Source organism: Podarcis raffonei, chromosome 8, assembly GCF_027172205.1.
Source record: "Podarcis raffonei isolate rPodRaf1 chromosome 8, rPodRaf1.pri, whole genome shotgun sequence".
NCBI classification, from domain to species: Eukaryota; Metazoa; Chordata; class Lepidosauria; order Squamata; family Lacertidae; genus Podarcis; species Podarcis raffonei.
Window position 1 is genome coordinate 50382530 of NC_070609.1, and position 17121 is coordinate 50399650.

Here is a 17121-nt window from a genome sequence, read left to right on the forward strand (position 1 = left end):
CTCTCCAGACTGGAAAAAAGAGAGAGAGAAGACTCTCCTTCAGCCATTCAGAGTATCCCTAGAGGGGACCACTGGCAGCTGCCTGAGAGGAGGGGAGCAGCCCTTCCAAAAAATCTTCACTTTCATTCCTTCTTTTTTACCGTAAGTTTGCTTTCTAGCTCTTTCAAGGGAGGGAGGCTCAGATGGCATGAAATCCATGAAATATTTAAACAGGTAGAGCCATTAGTGGTGGTTCAAGTTATGGATCTGTTCAATGTCGGAGAGGCAAGAGGCACAACGTAGGGCCATTGGAGAGGAGGGAGCAGAATAGAAAAAGGGTCTGATGTGTGAAGGATTCCACCCTCAGTGGAGAACTGGCCTTGACGCCCTAATGGTATTCCCCTTCCTTCTAAGGCTATGAAACTCATACTTTAATTCTTCCACGTATAACATTGGCTTATACTGAGTCAAACCGTCGGTCCATCCTTCACCTGGTACAAAATGCAAGCTACCCAGGAGATCCAAACACATTGCATCAACTGGATTTGCACAAACCCTTAATGAAGAATAAGATTTCTGACCACTTGCAAGAGGCATCACTTAAAGTACAGTAGAGTGGTACCTCGGGTTACAGATGCTTCAAGTTACAGACACTTCAGGTTACAGACTCTGCTAACCCAGAAATAGTACCTCGGGTTAAGAACTTTGCTTCAGGATGAGAACAGAAATTGTGCTCTGGCGGCATGGCAGCAGCAGGAGGCCCCATTAGCTAAAGTGGTGCTTCAGGTTAAGAACAGTTTCAGGTTAAGAACGGACCTCCAGAACGAATTAAGTTCTTAACCCAATGTACCACTGTAATGAAGTCCAGAGACCAGCACACCCACCAGTCATACATTGCTGGGGATTAAGAACTACGCCATAGACAGTTTATCTCCCCTGCTACCTTAAGCCTGCTTGGATGAGAATTTCTTCCCAGTGCTTCTGGACAGTAATGTACTTAGTGTCATTCTTTGGCCAACAGCACAGCTTTGCACCCCACCCCCCAAAGTACAGTACTTTCAGCCCCATAACAACAAACAAATACAGCACTCAAGATCTAGGCTAGGGGAACTTCTCTGCCACCAAATTTATTTGCTAGGAACAGCCTCATCACCAGCAGGGCTGATGCAACAAAGCTTAGACATTGGCACTAGCAAAGAAATCAACACTCCATAGCAGAGCGCAGCAGATAGACAGAATCTCTTGTGTGCGTAACAAGATAGGAGGGTCCTTGGTGCCCCCAAAATTCACAGAGATTGTTTTGGCTAGACTTAGTACCCTGCCCTAAAACATTAAAGTGGGGCAAACTAACTTTCTCCCATTCTCTTTGCGACTTTCTCTCTTTCGTGTGGAAAATGTGCACCTAGTTTGCAAACTTTGTTGTTTTATTTGATTTATATTCCATGCCTGTCATAATTTGTGAAATCTGCAATATACACAGCAGGATATTCAGCGTCTTGAACTTTTCCCGCCCTGCATACGCCCCTTTCCCTTTCCAGGTACAGAAGTCCAGCTTCATTTTGAGGTCTCTTGGTTAATCATTTCACAGCCCAACAGCTACGAATAGAACAAAAACCAGGTTATAATTTTAAACACTGGCCTCACACACCAGGGAGCAGCAGCAGGACAAGACAACCACCAACCTGCCTGGACTCGGGAGAGGGGAGACCACAAAAGGAAGGAGACTCAAAGATGCCCTCTTTAGCACTATTCACACACACTCCACCACCACCACTTGTTCCTAAATATACTTTACCAGTGGCAGAGAGAGGGAGAAAGCTGTTGGAAGGAGGCTTGATGCTGAAATTGTCACAAAACAGGCAAAAAAAGACAGGACACCAGGATGTGCAGTACCGGATGTGCTGCCACATCTCAGTATATCTGCAGACACACTGGGCAAAGTTCACCATAGTTTTATTGTTATGAGTCTAGCCTCCCCTCTCCAGGCTTGTGCCCACCCCCAGCTCAGCCACAATGAGGAGCTTGGAAGCTGTCATTTCCATTTTAGATTAATTGCGGTTTAGTGTCTCATCCCAAGCCTAAGCCTGTGAAACTTAACCACAGTTCTTGGAAACAAGCCAACTTCAAACCTCAGTTTATAAAACTACTTGCTTTCAAGAACCATAGTTAAATATTAAACAGTCTAGGGCATGCAAGGAGGAGGGGGAGCAGGCAGGCCCAAGAAGGAAGGCCATGTTCATTCTCGTAGTGCTCAAGCCATGGTTTAGTGTTACGTCTGAATCCAGGCACTGTGACTGAAGCCACTGAAGCCTCTCTGCCCTCCTGTCTGTATCATGGGTAGAACTGTAAACATCCATTACCTAGCTGCCTTTGTTTTTTTTCCTTAAGACACCACAGATAGGCAATGTAGTCATGTGGACTAGTAACTTTTGTGAACTTATTTGCAAACCTAGTTTCATGCGGTGTGTGGGTGTGTGATGGAGATTGTTTTTTGGAGGGGGTGTCAAAGATATTCAAACCTTTATAAAGGCCAGCTTTATCAGATTGCTACAATTTAGCACTTCCTAGGCAGCCAGCAAAAGAAATCATTTACAAGGATAGTAGAAACCTCTTAGTAAAATAGCCCCACCAGTTATGAGAGAACAAAGTTGGTTAACTTCCCAGGCACAATCTGTACTGCTGATGTTAAGAAATAACGCTGAATTTATTTCAGGAAGGAAGGGAAGGTGAAGGCAAAATTTAAAAGGATACAAAATGAAACTGGTAGATTCCTTTCACTGCTCCTTGGTTGCAGAGAACATTTTAATCCCAACTGAAAGGGCCAAAATAGATGTTTTAGGGCAATTTGAATGCTAGCTGTGGTAGATGGGAGTTGTAATCCAAAGAAATCTGGAGGGCTCTTTTGAGCTCAAGGGGGAGTGGACTCTCTTACTGTAACACGTGGGACCTTGGTGCAAACAGAAAAAACTCCCAGATCTCAAGCATTCAGCAGGATTTCTACAGCTTTGATCAACGTGTGTGTGTGTGTGTGTGTGTGTGCGCGCACACACACACACACACACACACACACACAAAGACTATGTAGGAGCCCCTGGCACCAAAGTGTTCTTTTCAAACCCTGCCCAGGCTTTGCCTGATGCAAAACTTTAGATACTGTATTTATGTCCTTTTACTCCTCTAAATTTCTGTTATATTTACTTCAATACATTTTTATTTATTTTTATACTGCTGTTTCACTGTTTTAGGCTGAGTTCTTGTCTTACTGTTTGCATTATAAATTATTTCCTTTTTAGACTGTAGACACCTAGGTATCTTTGAAATATTAAGCAGTTTATAAATGCTTTTAAATAAATAAAAACAAATAAAAGCAGTTAAGCAGACCCAGGGGACAAGTCTGCCACATGTCTGCAAGAAGCACAAATTGATATTGTCAGACATAAGCAGTTATCCTTTTCCTTCCAGGACGGCATTAGAGGACTCCAAGGCCATCTCCTCCAACCTCGAGACCACAGCATGGCCTAGGTGTTGACTGTGATGAACAGAGAGCAAACACCTCCAGATTAACACCCAAGATAATCCAGTGTGTTGGCCATGTTAAATCTTGCCCCGTGACCTCTCTCTGAGCCTTTGTCTGCCTGGGTGCCAAGCCGGTTAGTTTTCCATTTGTTTTGTGAAGTTGCTGGTGACTGTTCTCTTCCCTGCTTTCACTCCGCGGTTGCCTTCTATTATTCATTTTTTAAACAGGAAGGGCCCAGGGAGGTGGGGGGATAGTCCACAGCATACATTTAAAGAACCTGACTCCCCCCCCCAAAGAATCCTGAGAACCGTAGTTTACCCCTTGCAGAGCTACATTTCCCAGTGCCTTGGACAAACTACAGTTCCCAAGATTCTCGGGGAGGGGTGCTTTAAATGTACATGTGTTCACAGTCTGACATTTGGGCAGAACTTGCCCCAAATTCCCCCCACTTGCTTCAGATAAGGAGCGTGACTGTCTTCCAGGTTCAAAGGAGCGTGTGTGTCCTGCCGTACGTCAGCTGGGTGGTCAGACTGCTCCTGCTCCCAGCAAAAGCAGTCACCAGGCAGGGCAGGGCAAAACAGCCCTATCCTTCCAAACAGGAAGGGTTTATTAGATTGCCTATCAGAGACCGGAGATGGCTGTGGCGCACAGCCAGGGGCTGGCTGGGGAGCAGCTGAGCACACAGCCGAAGGGTACAGACGCTCAGAGCCCCTTGGGGTGGGCTTCTCAGGGAGGAAAGCAAAGCCTTCCCCTTTGGGGAGAGGGGAGGTGAAGGATGGACACTGAAACTAGGGAGATTAACCCTACCAGGTCCTGTCACCAGCAACAGAGGGACGGCAGGAGGCTGAAGCTAGGCGGGAGAATCTTGTGCCTCTCTCCCCCCCCCAAGGCTGTCCAGCAGCTTCTCCTACACTTTTATCTGCTGCAGCATCTGGTGAGGAGACCAACTGAGAACAGGCCAAGCTGAGCTGAGCCAGATTGGAAACGCAAAGCCAGGGGATCCACAGTCATAGGTGCGACTGTTTGGAAATCCATGTTTGGATCCATGCACCTCATTGCTAAACTGCTTAATTCATTTAAGGAAATTGCCTCTACAAGATGTGGTGAAGGGCAGAGCACATGTTCTGCATGCACAGAGACCCAGGTTCAATCCCTGGCATCTCCAAGTAGCTAGAATGGCAAAGACTCCTGCCTGAAGGCCCTTTCTTAAAAAATGGTCGAATTAATTTATGGCATTTGCAGCTTCAAGATGTGACGAAGGGCCACAGCTCAGTGGCAGACCACAAGCTTTGGTCCCAGCCAAGGTGGTGTAGCGATTAGAGTGTCAGACTAGAGTCTGTGAGACAAGGGTTCAAAGTGTCGTTTGTTCCAAATTAGCACTAAAGAGTGGGTTTTCTGAGAGAAAGCAGTGGGGCAAAGGCAAAGCTGCTTGGACCTGTGCCTAGAACGCATGGGACAAGGGGAAAACTGATTGGACCTGTACTTTCTACGCAAAGGACAGGGGGAGTGTGGAAGAGCCCCATGTTGGGAATGGAAGATCCTCCATTCTTCCACAGGAAAAAAAAACCTGTGGAAAAACACTTACCTTTCATGGTATATTCTGTAGGGCCCAGGAACCACGGCAAAAGCAGGAGGTAGAGAAGGTACACTAGGGAGAGGCTGTTGAACCGGAACAGGCATGCTGGAGAAGAGGGGAAAGAGAGACAGAGACAGAATTAGCACAGGTTTGGCTGCTTCTGAACACATCTCTTGTGGCAGGTGGATAACATATGCTACATGTTACATTGCTTACCAGATGGACATGCAATTACAGGAAGCTACTGCTTGTTGTTGTTAATATTAATATTATTATATTTATTACCTACCCATCTCCAGCAGGTCTCGTGGTGGGTTACAATGGTTATAAATTCAATAGAGTTTTAATCCTATCAATGTCTAATTGCATTTTAATGATTGATTTTTCTGTTTTTAGCAGTTCCTGTTTTTATTTGTAAGCCGCCTTCAAGGAAAAAGGTGGAGTATAAATACATATAACAACAACAACAGTTTTTAAAAATGAATCACATCCACAGGAATAGGCTGTGTCCTTAAAATATATACATCTCAGATGTCACAGGCCATGGTAAAGAGGTGTGTTTTCATAATTTGTGGAAAGCTGTATAGTGAAGGCGCCATACACACCTCTGCGGGGTGGAAATTCTACAATTTAGGGGCTGCCAAAGACAACGCCCTTGCCATGGCCCAGGCTACCCACTCCCCCAACTTCTGAGGGGGGCCAAACAATCAAGAAGGCCCCTTCCACTGATCTTAACACCCAAAAGGGCTTGCAGAGAAGGAGGCAATCAGCACAATTAAAAGTGAATGAAAGGTGTTTTCTCTACATTTTACTCAGAGTAGACCCACCAAGATTAATGGACTTATGTTAGCCATGTCATGAATACATCCCTAAGGTCTTTGGTGCAAGAAAGTCACTTGAAACAGCTCACCCTGGCCGCAAAATGGTCTTATTGCAGTTTGGGAAATGATGTGAAAATGCACTGAAAACTGTGGGGTCAAGGAATGACTAACAGGAACACCCCATACACAAATCAGGATGAATGCTTATTGCCATATACAACCTTCATATAAACAAATCTGAACAAATGCTCAGCAAAGACCAGGCATCATCTAACCACTGCGTAAACGTCACGCAGGCAGAACAGGATGAATAAACTGGTTGTTTGGGCTTCAGCCACAATAAGCACAAATGGGGGGAATATAGCAAGGAAAGAGGGAGATTCCTAAAAGCATAACAAATGCTTGCTTGGATTTTTCCAGGTTCTTTTCTTTTATGTCTTTCCATCCCTCTCCACAGGTTCAGAGGAGGCAAGCTCACGGGTAAGGTCTGAATCCTGCCAAGCTGCCCAAACAAGCAGTCATTTTCCTGGGTCAGACATTGATCATCTGTTGCTGAACCACCCAGCAGGGCTGGCAGAGAACAGAGAGGCCACAGATGTTTCCCTCTGGATGGCTCCGAGTGAAAGGAAAGATGGTTAAGAAATCTGAGCAGAAGCCAAGCCCACAGAGGCGAGAGCTATCTAGGGTCAAAGCACTCTCCGGAGTTGGCCAGCTTCACCCAAGAGAAGTGGAACAACACAGATGTGATCAAACAAGACCCACACACAAGAACATGGCTAGTCATGCTGGATCAGGCACCATCTCGTACTTTTGACAGCTTGGGGGAGGCTCTCCCCCCCCCAAGAAGCAGCCTGGGAGCGGGGGGCAACAGCACATGGCCCGCCTGCAACTCCCAAGCCTCCCCTGAGCTTCAAAATGAAGGGGGAAGGGGGGAAGACAGGCAGCAAGGTGGCACAGCTCCATTCCTTCCCCCAATGGCTTGGGAGTCATGGGGGGGGCACGCCAAATGTCACCCCCTCAGTGATGACACCCGGGGTGACCCACCCCCCACAGCACCCCCTTCCTCCGCCCCTGGCCCCAGGTTCCCTATCCTTTCTCCAGGGCTGAAATGGGTCCAGGTATAGGGAACCTGTGGCCCTCCCAATGGTACTGACTACCATCTGCCCCAGCCAGCATGGCTAATAGTCAGAGATGGCAGGTCTTGTAGTCCAGCAACACCCAAAGGGCCACAGACTTCCAGTCCTGCTCTTGTTTCTGTGGCTACACGATTAGCACATATAATGATAGATTTGTCTATCCGTCAATTTGTCTAACCCCCTTTTAAAAAGTATTGAAGCCAGCGGCCAGCACCACTTCCTGTGGCAGTTGAGCTAATTATGTGTTTGTGAAAAATAAAAGCTTTATTTTGTCTATCCTGAGTCTACGGCCAATTTGCTTCGCTGGATGAACCAGAGTTCTTGTAATGTGATGCAACTTTTTCTAGCCTATGACACTTTTAGACAGTAAATGGGATACTGTGGCATGATGTTTTGTTGAGATTCCGCTATGTGGAGCAGCAAATGCAGCCTCACCCACCGGTTCCATCAACTGAGGCACACAATACCCAAAGGCCAGTCAAGGTATTTTGGTGCCTGAAGGAGAAAGCACCACAGATACCTCGCCTCAAAAACGGATATGGTAGAACAAGGTTAAAGCATTTGGGGCTTTTTAGTTTAGAGAAAAGGCAACTGAGAGGTGACATGGTAGAAGTGTATAAAATTGTGCCTGGTGCAGAGAAAATGGAGAGAAAGGTTTTTATTCCTCTCTCATAATACTAGAACCATGTTGTGAATCGTCCTGAGATCTACAGATGAAGGGCAAGACAGAAATTTAATAAATGAAATAAAAATAAACTCAGGGCTATCTAATGAAGCTGAGTGTTAGAAGATTAAGGACAGATAAAAGAAAGTACTTCTTCATGCAACACATATTTAAACTGTGGAATTTGCTTCCACAAGAGCTAGTGAAGGGCACAAACAGGAATGGCATTAATGGAGGATTAGACAAATTCAGGGAATGTAAGACAATGAATTGCTAACCCCAATGGTTGTGTTCCACCTCCACAGTCAGAGTCAGTATGCTTGTGAATACCATTTGCTGGAAACCGCAGGAGGAGAGAATGTAGCTCTGTGAGGGGAACAGGGGTCTCCTAACAAATCTCAGCACCCTCAACAAACTACAGTTCCCAGGATTCTTTGGGGGAGAAGCTATGGCTGTTTAAAATGGGATGATACTGCTTCAAATGACCAGTGCAGATGGGGTCACACTCCTTAATGCATTCTAATTCTGAAGCTGCTGGTTTCAACTGTCCCTGCTATGGTTTTCTTGTTTGCTTTATTTAAATATAGCAGTCAGAGATAAAACATTCATGGGGGCTGAAATGTTCCCTGCACTGGTTAATATGCATTTCCTTGTTGAAAAACAAAACAAAACAAAACCAAGAATTGGGGTGGTGAGAGCGCGAGAGAGAAGAAAGGAGGCATGTTCAAGGAGGCAGCCGAAATAAGAGTGCATCCAGAGGACAGTTTGGGAGGCAAGTGGGCAAAGATCCAAACTATGCCCACTTCTGGGCAGACTGTCAATTCCACACCCCTCTGGTTCCACCCCACTGAAGACAGTAGCTATGAGGAACTGCTGAAAAGACGCATTCATTTTTAAGGTAGCTGCCTTGCCTGTTTTTCACATTTTGGGTGCAGCAAACAGATGTGGGGACATCGCCACCCAGACATGGCTCAGCTGCAGGGATCAGCCTTGCTATATATAAGTTTTTTCCATCCCCTCCCAGGAGGAGTTGCCCCAGTCTGGGGGTACTTTCAGACTGTGAGATTCAATCACACACTGGCATATTCAGGCAGCACAATTAAAGTTGGACTTTTTATGTTACGGAAATTACCCTGAAAAGTGTGGGGTGACAATGGCTTGATGTCACATAACTTCTATGCAAACAAATCAGAACGAATGCTCAATAAATAGCCAACTTTGTCTAACTGGCCCATAAACTTTGCACCACCTCCAAAGGTCCTTTTTATTGCTCATTTACAATTATTTGCGCTCATGATGGTATTGGGGTGGTTATACGCAATCCTGATCTCAATACTGTTTCCACATGCAAATGCTTTGGGGTAAACATTATACTTCATTTCCAATCAGTCCATGGGCATAAGGTTTGAGGAGCTGGTGTGTGTGTGTGTTCTGCCACATGTCTCATGTGTCTCTTCCTGCAAGAGTGTAGGGTGACCACATCCACTGCTGGCATGCAGCATGCACACACACCCTGCAGGGTTGGCCAAGGGTGTATGCAGCCCTCAGGCTAACAAAAATGTACACACACATACGCAGAGGGAGGTTTTGCAGTTTGTGCTGTTTTGCTTCATGGGCTCGGCTCGCCTTTCTACGAACAAATCACTTTGGAAACCCACAATGAAGGTGAAAGTGAACCAAAGGCAAGTGGCAGGATGGGGAGGAGATCACTTTTCAAAACAGAGAGGGGAGGAAATTAGCCTTCCAGTAAGACGTCTCTCGAAAGGGAGAGCAACAGACATGACTACAGTGCCCTTGCTTGTCCTTTCAAAGGCCAAAGCCGCTGGGCTGAGCTCTACTATCAAACCACTCCTGCCAAGCAGACCACCAGCATGCAATGCATGTGAACAGCAGGTGCCACATGGTGTTCAAACACCCCCTTAAAAATTAAAAAGGCACACACAAGGACATGACCTAAGAAAAGCTGCCCCTTTTTTCCCAGGGGCTCCTAGCAATGGTTCTTTACTAAAGCTTTACAGAGCCAGACTTTCCCTCCCCTCAGCCCAATTTCCACTAATGCAACCACTTAAGAAAACAAACTGTAATCACTTGAAAAGAGAACATGTCAGATTTCCCCCTCCCTCCCTCCCTTTTTCCTCCACCACCCCCTCCCACCTTCCCCATCAGCTCCTCCAACATAAGATTGCACAACTCTAAATGCACCGAAGAAGATGGGTTTTTTGGGTCCGTCTCCCTTTTCCCATTCCAACCAGCCAGCTGCCAGAACTGCCTCTTTTCACCAGAAAAACACAACAAGCAGAAGGGGGTAAACTGCAGCGTGTGTTGTTTCTGGACAAAAAAAATCTCAATCTACTGTAACGCTAAAAGTGAACAGGAAGAGGGAGGAGGTTGGAGGCAGGGATCAGAGTTTCAGCCAGAAAAGGGGGGATTTTTTGCAAAATTGTAGTGTGTCTGTTCACTTAAGCAATAGGCTCCAACCCACTGGGCTCCCCCCCCCCCACTGCACCCTGAAATACCTGTGCACATTCTCCCAGAATGAAGAAACATTCACCAGGCGAAAGGGGCGGGGTGAGAAAGAAGAGCAAATGGAAAGTGACTGGGACTGTCACCACTTCTTTGCTCCTCTGGCTTTTCAACAAGTCCTCTGCAGCTGACTCCACATGGCTGGAACAATGCCAGCTCCTTATTCTTTTGATGTGGCACTGTCATCACATCATGTTGCTAGTACGTCAGGCGAGTAAGTGCTTTTGGGCCAAAGCCCTGCAAGTCCCCATTCAAAGAGAAGAGCACACAAGGAGCAGCGGCTGTTGAGGCTGCGTTCAGTCAATCTGAATCTCACCCACCAGGTGGCCTGAGGTATGCAACAGGTCTGCTCTGAAGATTACAGCCAGATAATGTGTGGGAAATGCTTCTGATATTCACAAGAGCAATCTAAATGCCAGGTATTAGCAGCATTCCAACATTCAGTCTGTACATGACAAATTTGTAAGGTGGTGATGGTGGGTGGAGAAGTACAGCTATATTGCCATTTCCTCTCATACTAAGCTCCAAAGCAAGCAGCCTGTCTGCATTGCTTGCCTGCCTGTCTCCTCACTCCACTATAAGGATCTCCTCCCATTCACAAATGTAAAAGGAGTGTTTTTTTGTTTAGGCCAGGGGTAGGCAAACTAAGGCCCAATAGCCTTCTCAATAGCACGTGGACGGTCCAGGAATGAGTGTGTTTTTACATGAGTAGAATGTGTCCTTTTATTTAAAATGCATCTCTGGGTTATTTATGGGGCATAGGAATTCGTTTGCCCCCCCCCAAAAAAGAAAATATAGTCCGGCCCACCACATGGTCTGAGGGACGGTGGACAGGCCCACAGCTGAAAAAGGTTGCTGACCCCTGGTTTATGCGAAGGAAAGAAGGGAGGATGGGAGGGAGGGATAGGAACCTGACATCCCTCCTACATACCCCACCTTGTCTCAGAAAAAAGTGAATGCTCCAAAGCAAGATGGGTTTGAAGTGAACAGCTCTCAGAACTGTTGTGCCTTGTGCCTCCCAGGTGTTTCAGGTTACAAGGTCCACCAGTCCCAGCCAGCATGAGAGGTGCAGATGTGAGATAATTAGTATTAGTATTTTTATTACAGTGGATGCTCGGGTTGCAAACGTGATCCGTGTGGGAGGCACGTTTGCAACCCGCAGCATTCGCAACCCGCAGTGCCGTGTCTGCGCACGCACGGGTTGCGATTCAGCACTTCTGCGCATGCGCAAAGTGTGATTTAGTGGTTCTGCACATGCGCGAGTGCTGAAACCTAGAAGTAACCCAAAAATGTGCAACCTGAAGCGTCTGTAACCTGAGGTATGACTGTATTTTATTATTTATACCCTGCCCATCTGGCTGGGTTTCCCCAGCTGCTCTGGGTAGCTTCCACCAGAATATAAAAACGTAGTAAGATGTCAAACATTAAAAACTTCCCAATACAGGAAGTATTCCAAGAAATCTGGAGGACACCAGGTGGAGGAGGGCTGTCTTTGAAACACCTTCCCTCTGTCTAGAAATACCAACACACTGTAGATGGTCTGGTCCAGAAGCTCCAGCTAGTGCAGAACGTGGCGGCCAGAGCTGCTCGCAGGAGCAGGTTCCTGGCAACACATTATTCCTTTGCTGAGAGAACTTTGCTGGCTGCCAATTTGCTATCGGCCCAAGGTAATGGTTCTTGTGTTACTTCGCAAAGTTCTAAACAACTTGGGCCCAAAGTCTCTTAACGACCGCCTGATTCCTTCTGCTCCATCTTCATCACTGAGTTTTCTGATGGGGAACTTCTAGCATTGCCAAGTCCCTGAGGCTCGGACAGGACAGCCTTTAATGGGGACCGAGCCTTTAGTGTGGCAGGTCCTGCCCTATGGAACTCCTTGCCTGTAGAGTTCTGGTAGGAGTCATCCCTGAATTCTTTTAGACATCTTTTGAAAACTCTATTGTTCGGAGAGGCATATGATTTATTTATTTTTAACCAACCAGTTTTTATTGCAAACAAAAAACCAAAAAAAAAAAACCCCTACACATCCAACCCTTCCATTTAAGCTCACTCTCAGCCCCAGAGAAAAAAAGGGGCTGTATTCTAGCCCATTTGCAAAATCTTAGTTTAAGCATATGCAAACTTATAAATGCAAAGAAACTAACTTCTAGCAATTTAACTGTGTACTAAACAATTATAAATTGTGCTGTTGGTGGAGGAAAGGAAAGGAGGAAATACAACAAGCAGGTTTTAAGTCAACTTACTGTGGGAATAATGCCAAGCAGGACAACATTAAAGACTGAATTTGCGGTCCATGTCCAAAAGATTTGCCTCATTTTTGTTTTAAACAGTGAAAACTTTTAGAAAAAGAAATTCATCGATCGGAGTTTCAATATTTGGAGAAATGTTACAGATTTGAGAAGCTGGGGAGTTGAACTTTCTTTTTAGCATTTTAGATATGTGACAGCCTCTCCTTCAATTGTAAGTTCCTGGTTTTTTAAAAATCATTAAAAAGCAAAGGAGGAACCTGAAAGTGTTTTGTTCAGTGATGGATTATGGCTTGTGACTTTGGAATTATCACAGCTTGCAGGTCACAGCAGCAGCCCTCAGAACAAAAGCTAGAACTTGAGAATAGTTCTGCTGGATCAGGCCAAAGGCCCATCTAGTCCAGCTTCCTTTTCTCATCGTGATCAAACAGATGCCTCTGGGGAGCCCGCAAGCAGGACATGATTGCAACAGCTTTCTCTGCACTTCTGCTCCCCGGCACAAGGAATGAGATTTAAAGGACTGAGAAAGGGGGAGTGTGAAACAACAATGAATGCATGCAGACAATTAAGCATTTCCATGTCTGACCTTCTGCCTGCACCTCTCACCCACATAAGCTTCATTTACCTGTTGACGATGCTGATTCTTTTGGTTCCCAAGTGTGCCACACAGCCAGCCTCAGTAATAAGCCAGCTAAAGACCCGGCACACTTTGCCAGTATCTAAAAGGGCAAGCCTGCATTTGCTTTCTTCCAATCCTGGGTTGATGGCAAATGAAAAAGGTGACAGCAGCTGTCAATAGTCTGACCCAGAGAATTAATTGTGGCTGTAAACAGATCAGAACTGGACAAGATAGCTGAGCTGGTAGAATCCTGAACCAAGTTGGAGCTGGGAGGGGCAGAAAATCCAGTGTAGTATGAATACCTGCATTTTATGAAGTTATTATGAGGTGTTATTTAAACAATGCCTCTGATGTACATTGAGTTGCAAAAAAGAGGTCTCTGCTGCAGGGAGTATCAAGGGACATGGGTGGCGCTGTGGTCTAAACCACAGAGCCTAGGGCTTGCCGATCAGAAGGTTGGCAGTTTGAATCCCCGTGACGGGGTGAGCTCCTGTTACTCCTGCCAACCTAGCAGTTCGAAAGCACAAAGTGCAAGTAGATAATTAGGTACCGCTCCGGCGGGAAGGTAAACGGCGTTTCCATGCGCTGCTCTGGTTCGCCAGAAGCGGCTTAGTCATGCTGGCCACATGACCCGGAAGCTGTACGCCAGCTCCCTCAGCCAGTAAAGCGAGATGAGAGCCGCAACCCCAGAGTCACCTGCAATTGGACCTAACAGGTCAGGGGTCCCTTTACCTTTACCGTACCATGGAGCAGAGTATTGCCATCATGGCTAGTAGCCACTGATGGTTTTAACCTCCAGGAATTTGTTCAATCTTCTTTCACTTTTGGCCTCTAAAAACTCCACATCCAACACTCTATTCCAATCTACCCAATCAAGTGCCCTCCAGATGTTTTAGATCAGGGGTCGGCAACCTAAGGCTCATGGGCCACAAGCCCCCCACGGGGGCCGTTTAACTGGCCCATGAGCCGCCCCCGAACCGAGCTACCCACTTGGTGAGTCCCCAACATGGGGATTCGCTTCTGCGAAGCCAGAAATTGAGTCTGCACATGCGCAGGCGCTGGAAATCGCGTCTGCACAGACGGCAGAAATTGTGGGTGCGTGATCCGGCCCACAGAGGGATCTCCGCTGGAGTGAACCGGCCCAGGCGAGGTAAACCTTGCTGACCTCTGTTTTAGACTATGTACAGCTGGGGCTCATTGGAGTTGTGGTGTAAAACATCAGGAGATGTTTTATAGGGAGCCCTGGGGGCCTGAGCACCCACAAAAAATTTGTTGTGGGTGCTCAGCACCCACACTGCACGGCCCCCAATGCAACGTCCAATGCCTCGTGAAGCACCAGAAGTCACGTCCAAGGCCTTGTGAGGCCTCAGAGATGCTGACCAAGGCCTTCCTTCAATTCTGAGGCTGGGGTGTGAGCGTGATGTCATGGTGTCAGGTTGCAATGTGGCGTCATGACATCACACACACTGGGCACCCATAACCTGGGGCCCAAATCGGCTCCCCTGTCTGGAGAGCACTGGAATTGCAAAGGCTGCCATATGCAGCCTGTCTTGTTTTATTCCCCTCTTCAGTCCTTCTCCATCCCTAAAGCTCACGGTGGGTAAGCAGAGCAATAAAACTTTATTTTCTTTCTCACCTGGCCAATTCATAATAATGTTTTGTACAGCTTCTTGTGGTTTTCAGGGGCTTTATAAATAACGGTTACTTAAGTTTCTGTTTGCTTTCATAGCAGCTGATATGGCTGGTTTTTCTGAACAAATCAAAGAACCCAGATTTGGTGTGAGGAAGAGAGAGCTCACAACTTATTGGCAGTCTTCTCCTACATGAATTTGTCTAATCCTCTTTTAAAGCCATCCAAGTTGGTGGCCATCACCACAGCTTCTGGGAACAAATTCCATAGTTTTAACTACGTGCTGTGTAAAGAATTACTTTTGTCTGTCCTGATTCAGTTTCAAGAAGAAGATGCCCGTGTGTGCAGATGGGCTGGATATCTGCCTCTGCAGCTCTCCTAACTATGTAGGGATTTTCTTTAGTGAGTGAAAAATGGAATGCACTCTGAACTTAATCAGAGATGCTTCCATGTTATTTTTAAAATTATGATTTGTGTTTCCAGGGTTTCTGGCATTGGAAACAGATGCCGTGGCTGAACCCTGGCACAGAAATTAAGTGTTACATGTGTAAAACTCCTTTCCCCACCACCAGTCAGTAACTGCAACTGTATGTAAGTGGGAGAAAGAACTGATGGCCCCAGCACCTCACATTTTAGAGATCACAGGCTCTCTGATGGACCAGACTACATGCATTCTTGCCACAGAGGATTCAGAGTCCAACTGGCTCATCGCCTGACTGTAAGTACTCTGTTGCAATCGCAAGATCAACTTTCCTCTTTGCTGGGGTTTATTTTTAGGCAAAACAAAAAACAAAAAACCTAGTTTAATTTTGGGAGTGAAACCATCTGTCCAGCCCTGAACTTGGTGGAGGAATTTGGAGCAAGGGTGTGATGCAGTGCCTCAGGGCAGTCTCCTGTGATAGCCATGAAATAGCTGCAACCCTGTGTGTCTGGAAATTTTATTTGCCCAGGCAGCTATCTAATCAGAAACACCGCAAACACCAGACAACATTTCCAGAGAGACACAAAGGCAAGCTGTGGTAGATACTAGTCTAAGATGTGCACAGGTAACCCTGTGCCCTAATCTCTGCTCAGCTTACACTGCCGTGTTTTCCTTTTCCATACAAGAACATACTGAATCAGACCAAGATGGGTTCATCTAGACCAGCATCCCACTTCCCATGGTGGTGGCCAGTTTAGCCTTGGGAAGCCCCCAATAAGTCAATAGCTCTCTCCGGTTGCTGCTCCCCAGCAACTGGCATTCAAAGGTAAACGGCATCTGATCCTGAAGGCTCTGCTTTGCTAATATTATTAGCAGCCATTGCTAGACTTCTCTTCCTTCTCCATGAATTTGCCTGCTTCCGCTTTTAAAGCCACCTAAGCTGGAAGTCAGTGATCACATCTTGTGGGAGCAAATTCCATCGTTTAACTCTGCGCTGTGTGAAGAAGTTCTATAGTACTTCCTTTGGCCTGTCCTGAACCTCCCCACATTCAGCTTCATCAAATGACACCCCCCCTCCTTGGAGTCCAGTATTATGGAAGCAGGAGGAAAAACTCCTCCTTAAGACACACCAGGCATCGCTTTATAAACCTTGCAAAGAAATGCCATTGACATTTCACAGAGGAGGCAAGCTTGGTAAGGAGCAACCCCAGCAAGGCAGCTGCCTCCTCAAGAACAGCCCGGCTGGAGCTGCTGGACATAGGCCCACCTGGCTTTGCTTCCTGTTTCTAAAGTGGCCAGCCAGATGCTTCTGCCCAGCAGCATTTGAAGACAACAGACCTCTCCCGGTCATCTGTTTCCAGCATCTGGTACCCCAAGATAAACTGTCCCTGAAGGTCCTATTTAGCTGTGGCATATATATATAAAGAGAGCGAACTCACTCTCTGAGTGCTGAACTGTATGCAGCCAAAACAGCACCACCCATGCAGAAGCGAGAGGAAGAAGTACCCAAAGTTTGCATAACCTACCCTACCAAAAAAAGGGGGGGGTTGGGAAGCATAAGAAGGGAAAGCACCCCAAAACAGGCCAATGAGGACTGAATATGCAGAAATCTATCTGGGGGAGGTTGCAGGGAGAAAACCCAGATGGAGCACTTCGCACAGGTCCCTCTTGTCATTGTTAATAGCTATGGATACACCTGTCCTTCCCTGTGACTTGGTGGCATGGCCTGCAACGGAATACTAGACACCACAAGCATCCCTTCCGTAACCAGTCTTGCAAATATGGTTACAAAAATTATTAGGTCTCCAAATATTTTTAGTAGCCAGCATGCTGGTGCCTACATTTGTGGCATTATGATGTCATAAAAGAAAAATAACCACCCTCTTTTGTTATTCAAAAGTTTCTTCGTCTGATCACCTGGGGAAATTTTTGACTTGCCACAGGCAGCCAAGCAAGTTACTATTGCAAGCCTCACTGGGAAATGTGTTCGCA

The 17121-nt window shown here is 46.4% G+C and overlaps 1 protein-coding gene and 1 long non-coding RNA gene across 5 annotated transcripts in view; one reads left to right on the forward strand and one right to left on the reverse strand.

Moving 5' to 3' along the window:
- The window catches only part of PIEZO1 (piezo type mechanosensitive ion channel component 1), a 109994-nt gene that overhangs the window by 56642 nt on the left and 36231 nt on the right, over nucleotides 1-17121 (reverse strand). For all 4 annotated transcript variants that reach the window (XM_053399972.1, XM_053399970.1, XM_053399968.1 and 1 more), the window contains exon 2: nucleotides 5082-5177. In XM_053399972.1, coding sequence (XP_053255947.1) covers nucleotides 5082-5177 — 96 coding nt within the window. The remainder of the gene's footprint in view (nucleotides 1-5081; nucleotides 5178-17121) is intronic.
- On the forward strand, nucleotides 23-6875 carry LOC128419380 (uncharacterized). Its single transcript, XR_008331842.1, has 3 exons — nucleotides 23-141; nucleotides 3442-3629; nucleotides 5469-6875. It is a non-coding gene; the product is annotated as an uncharacterized LOC128419380 (long non-coding RNA).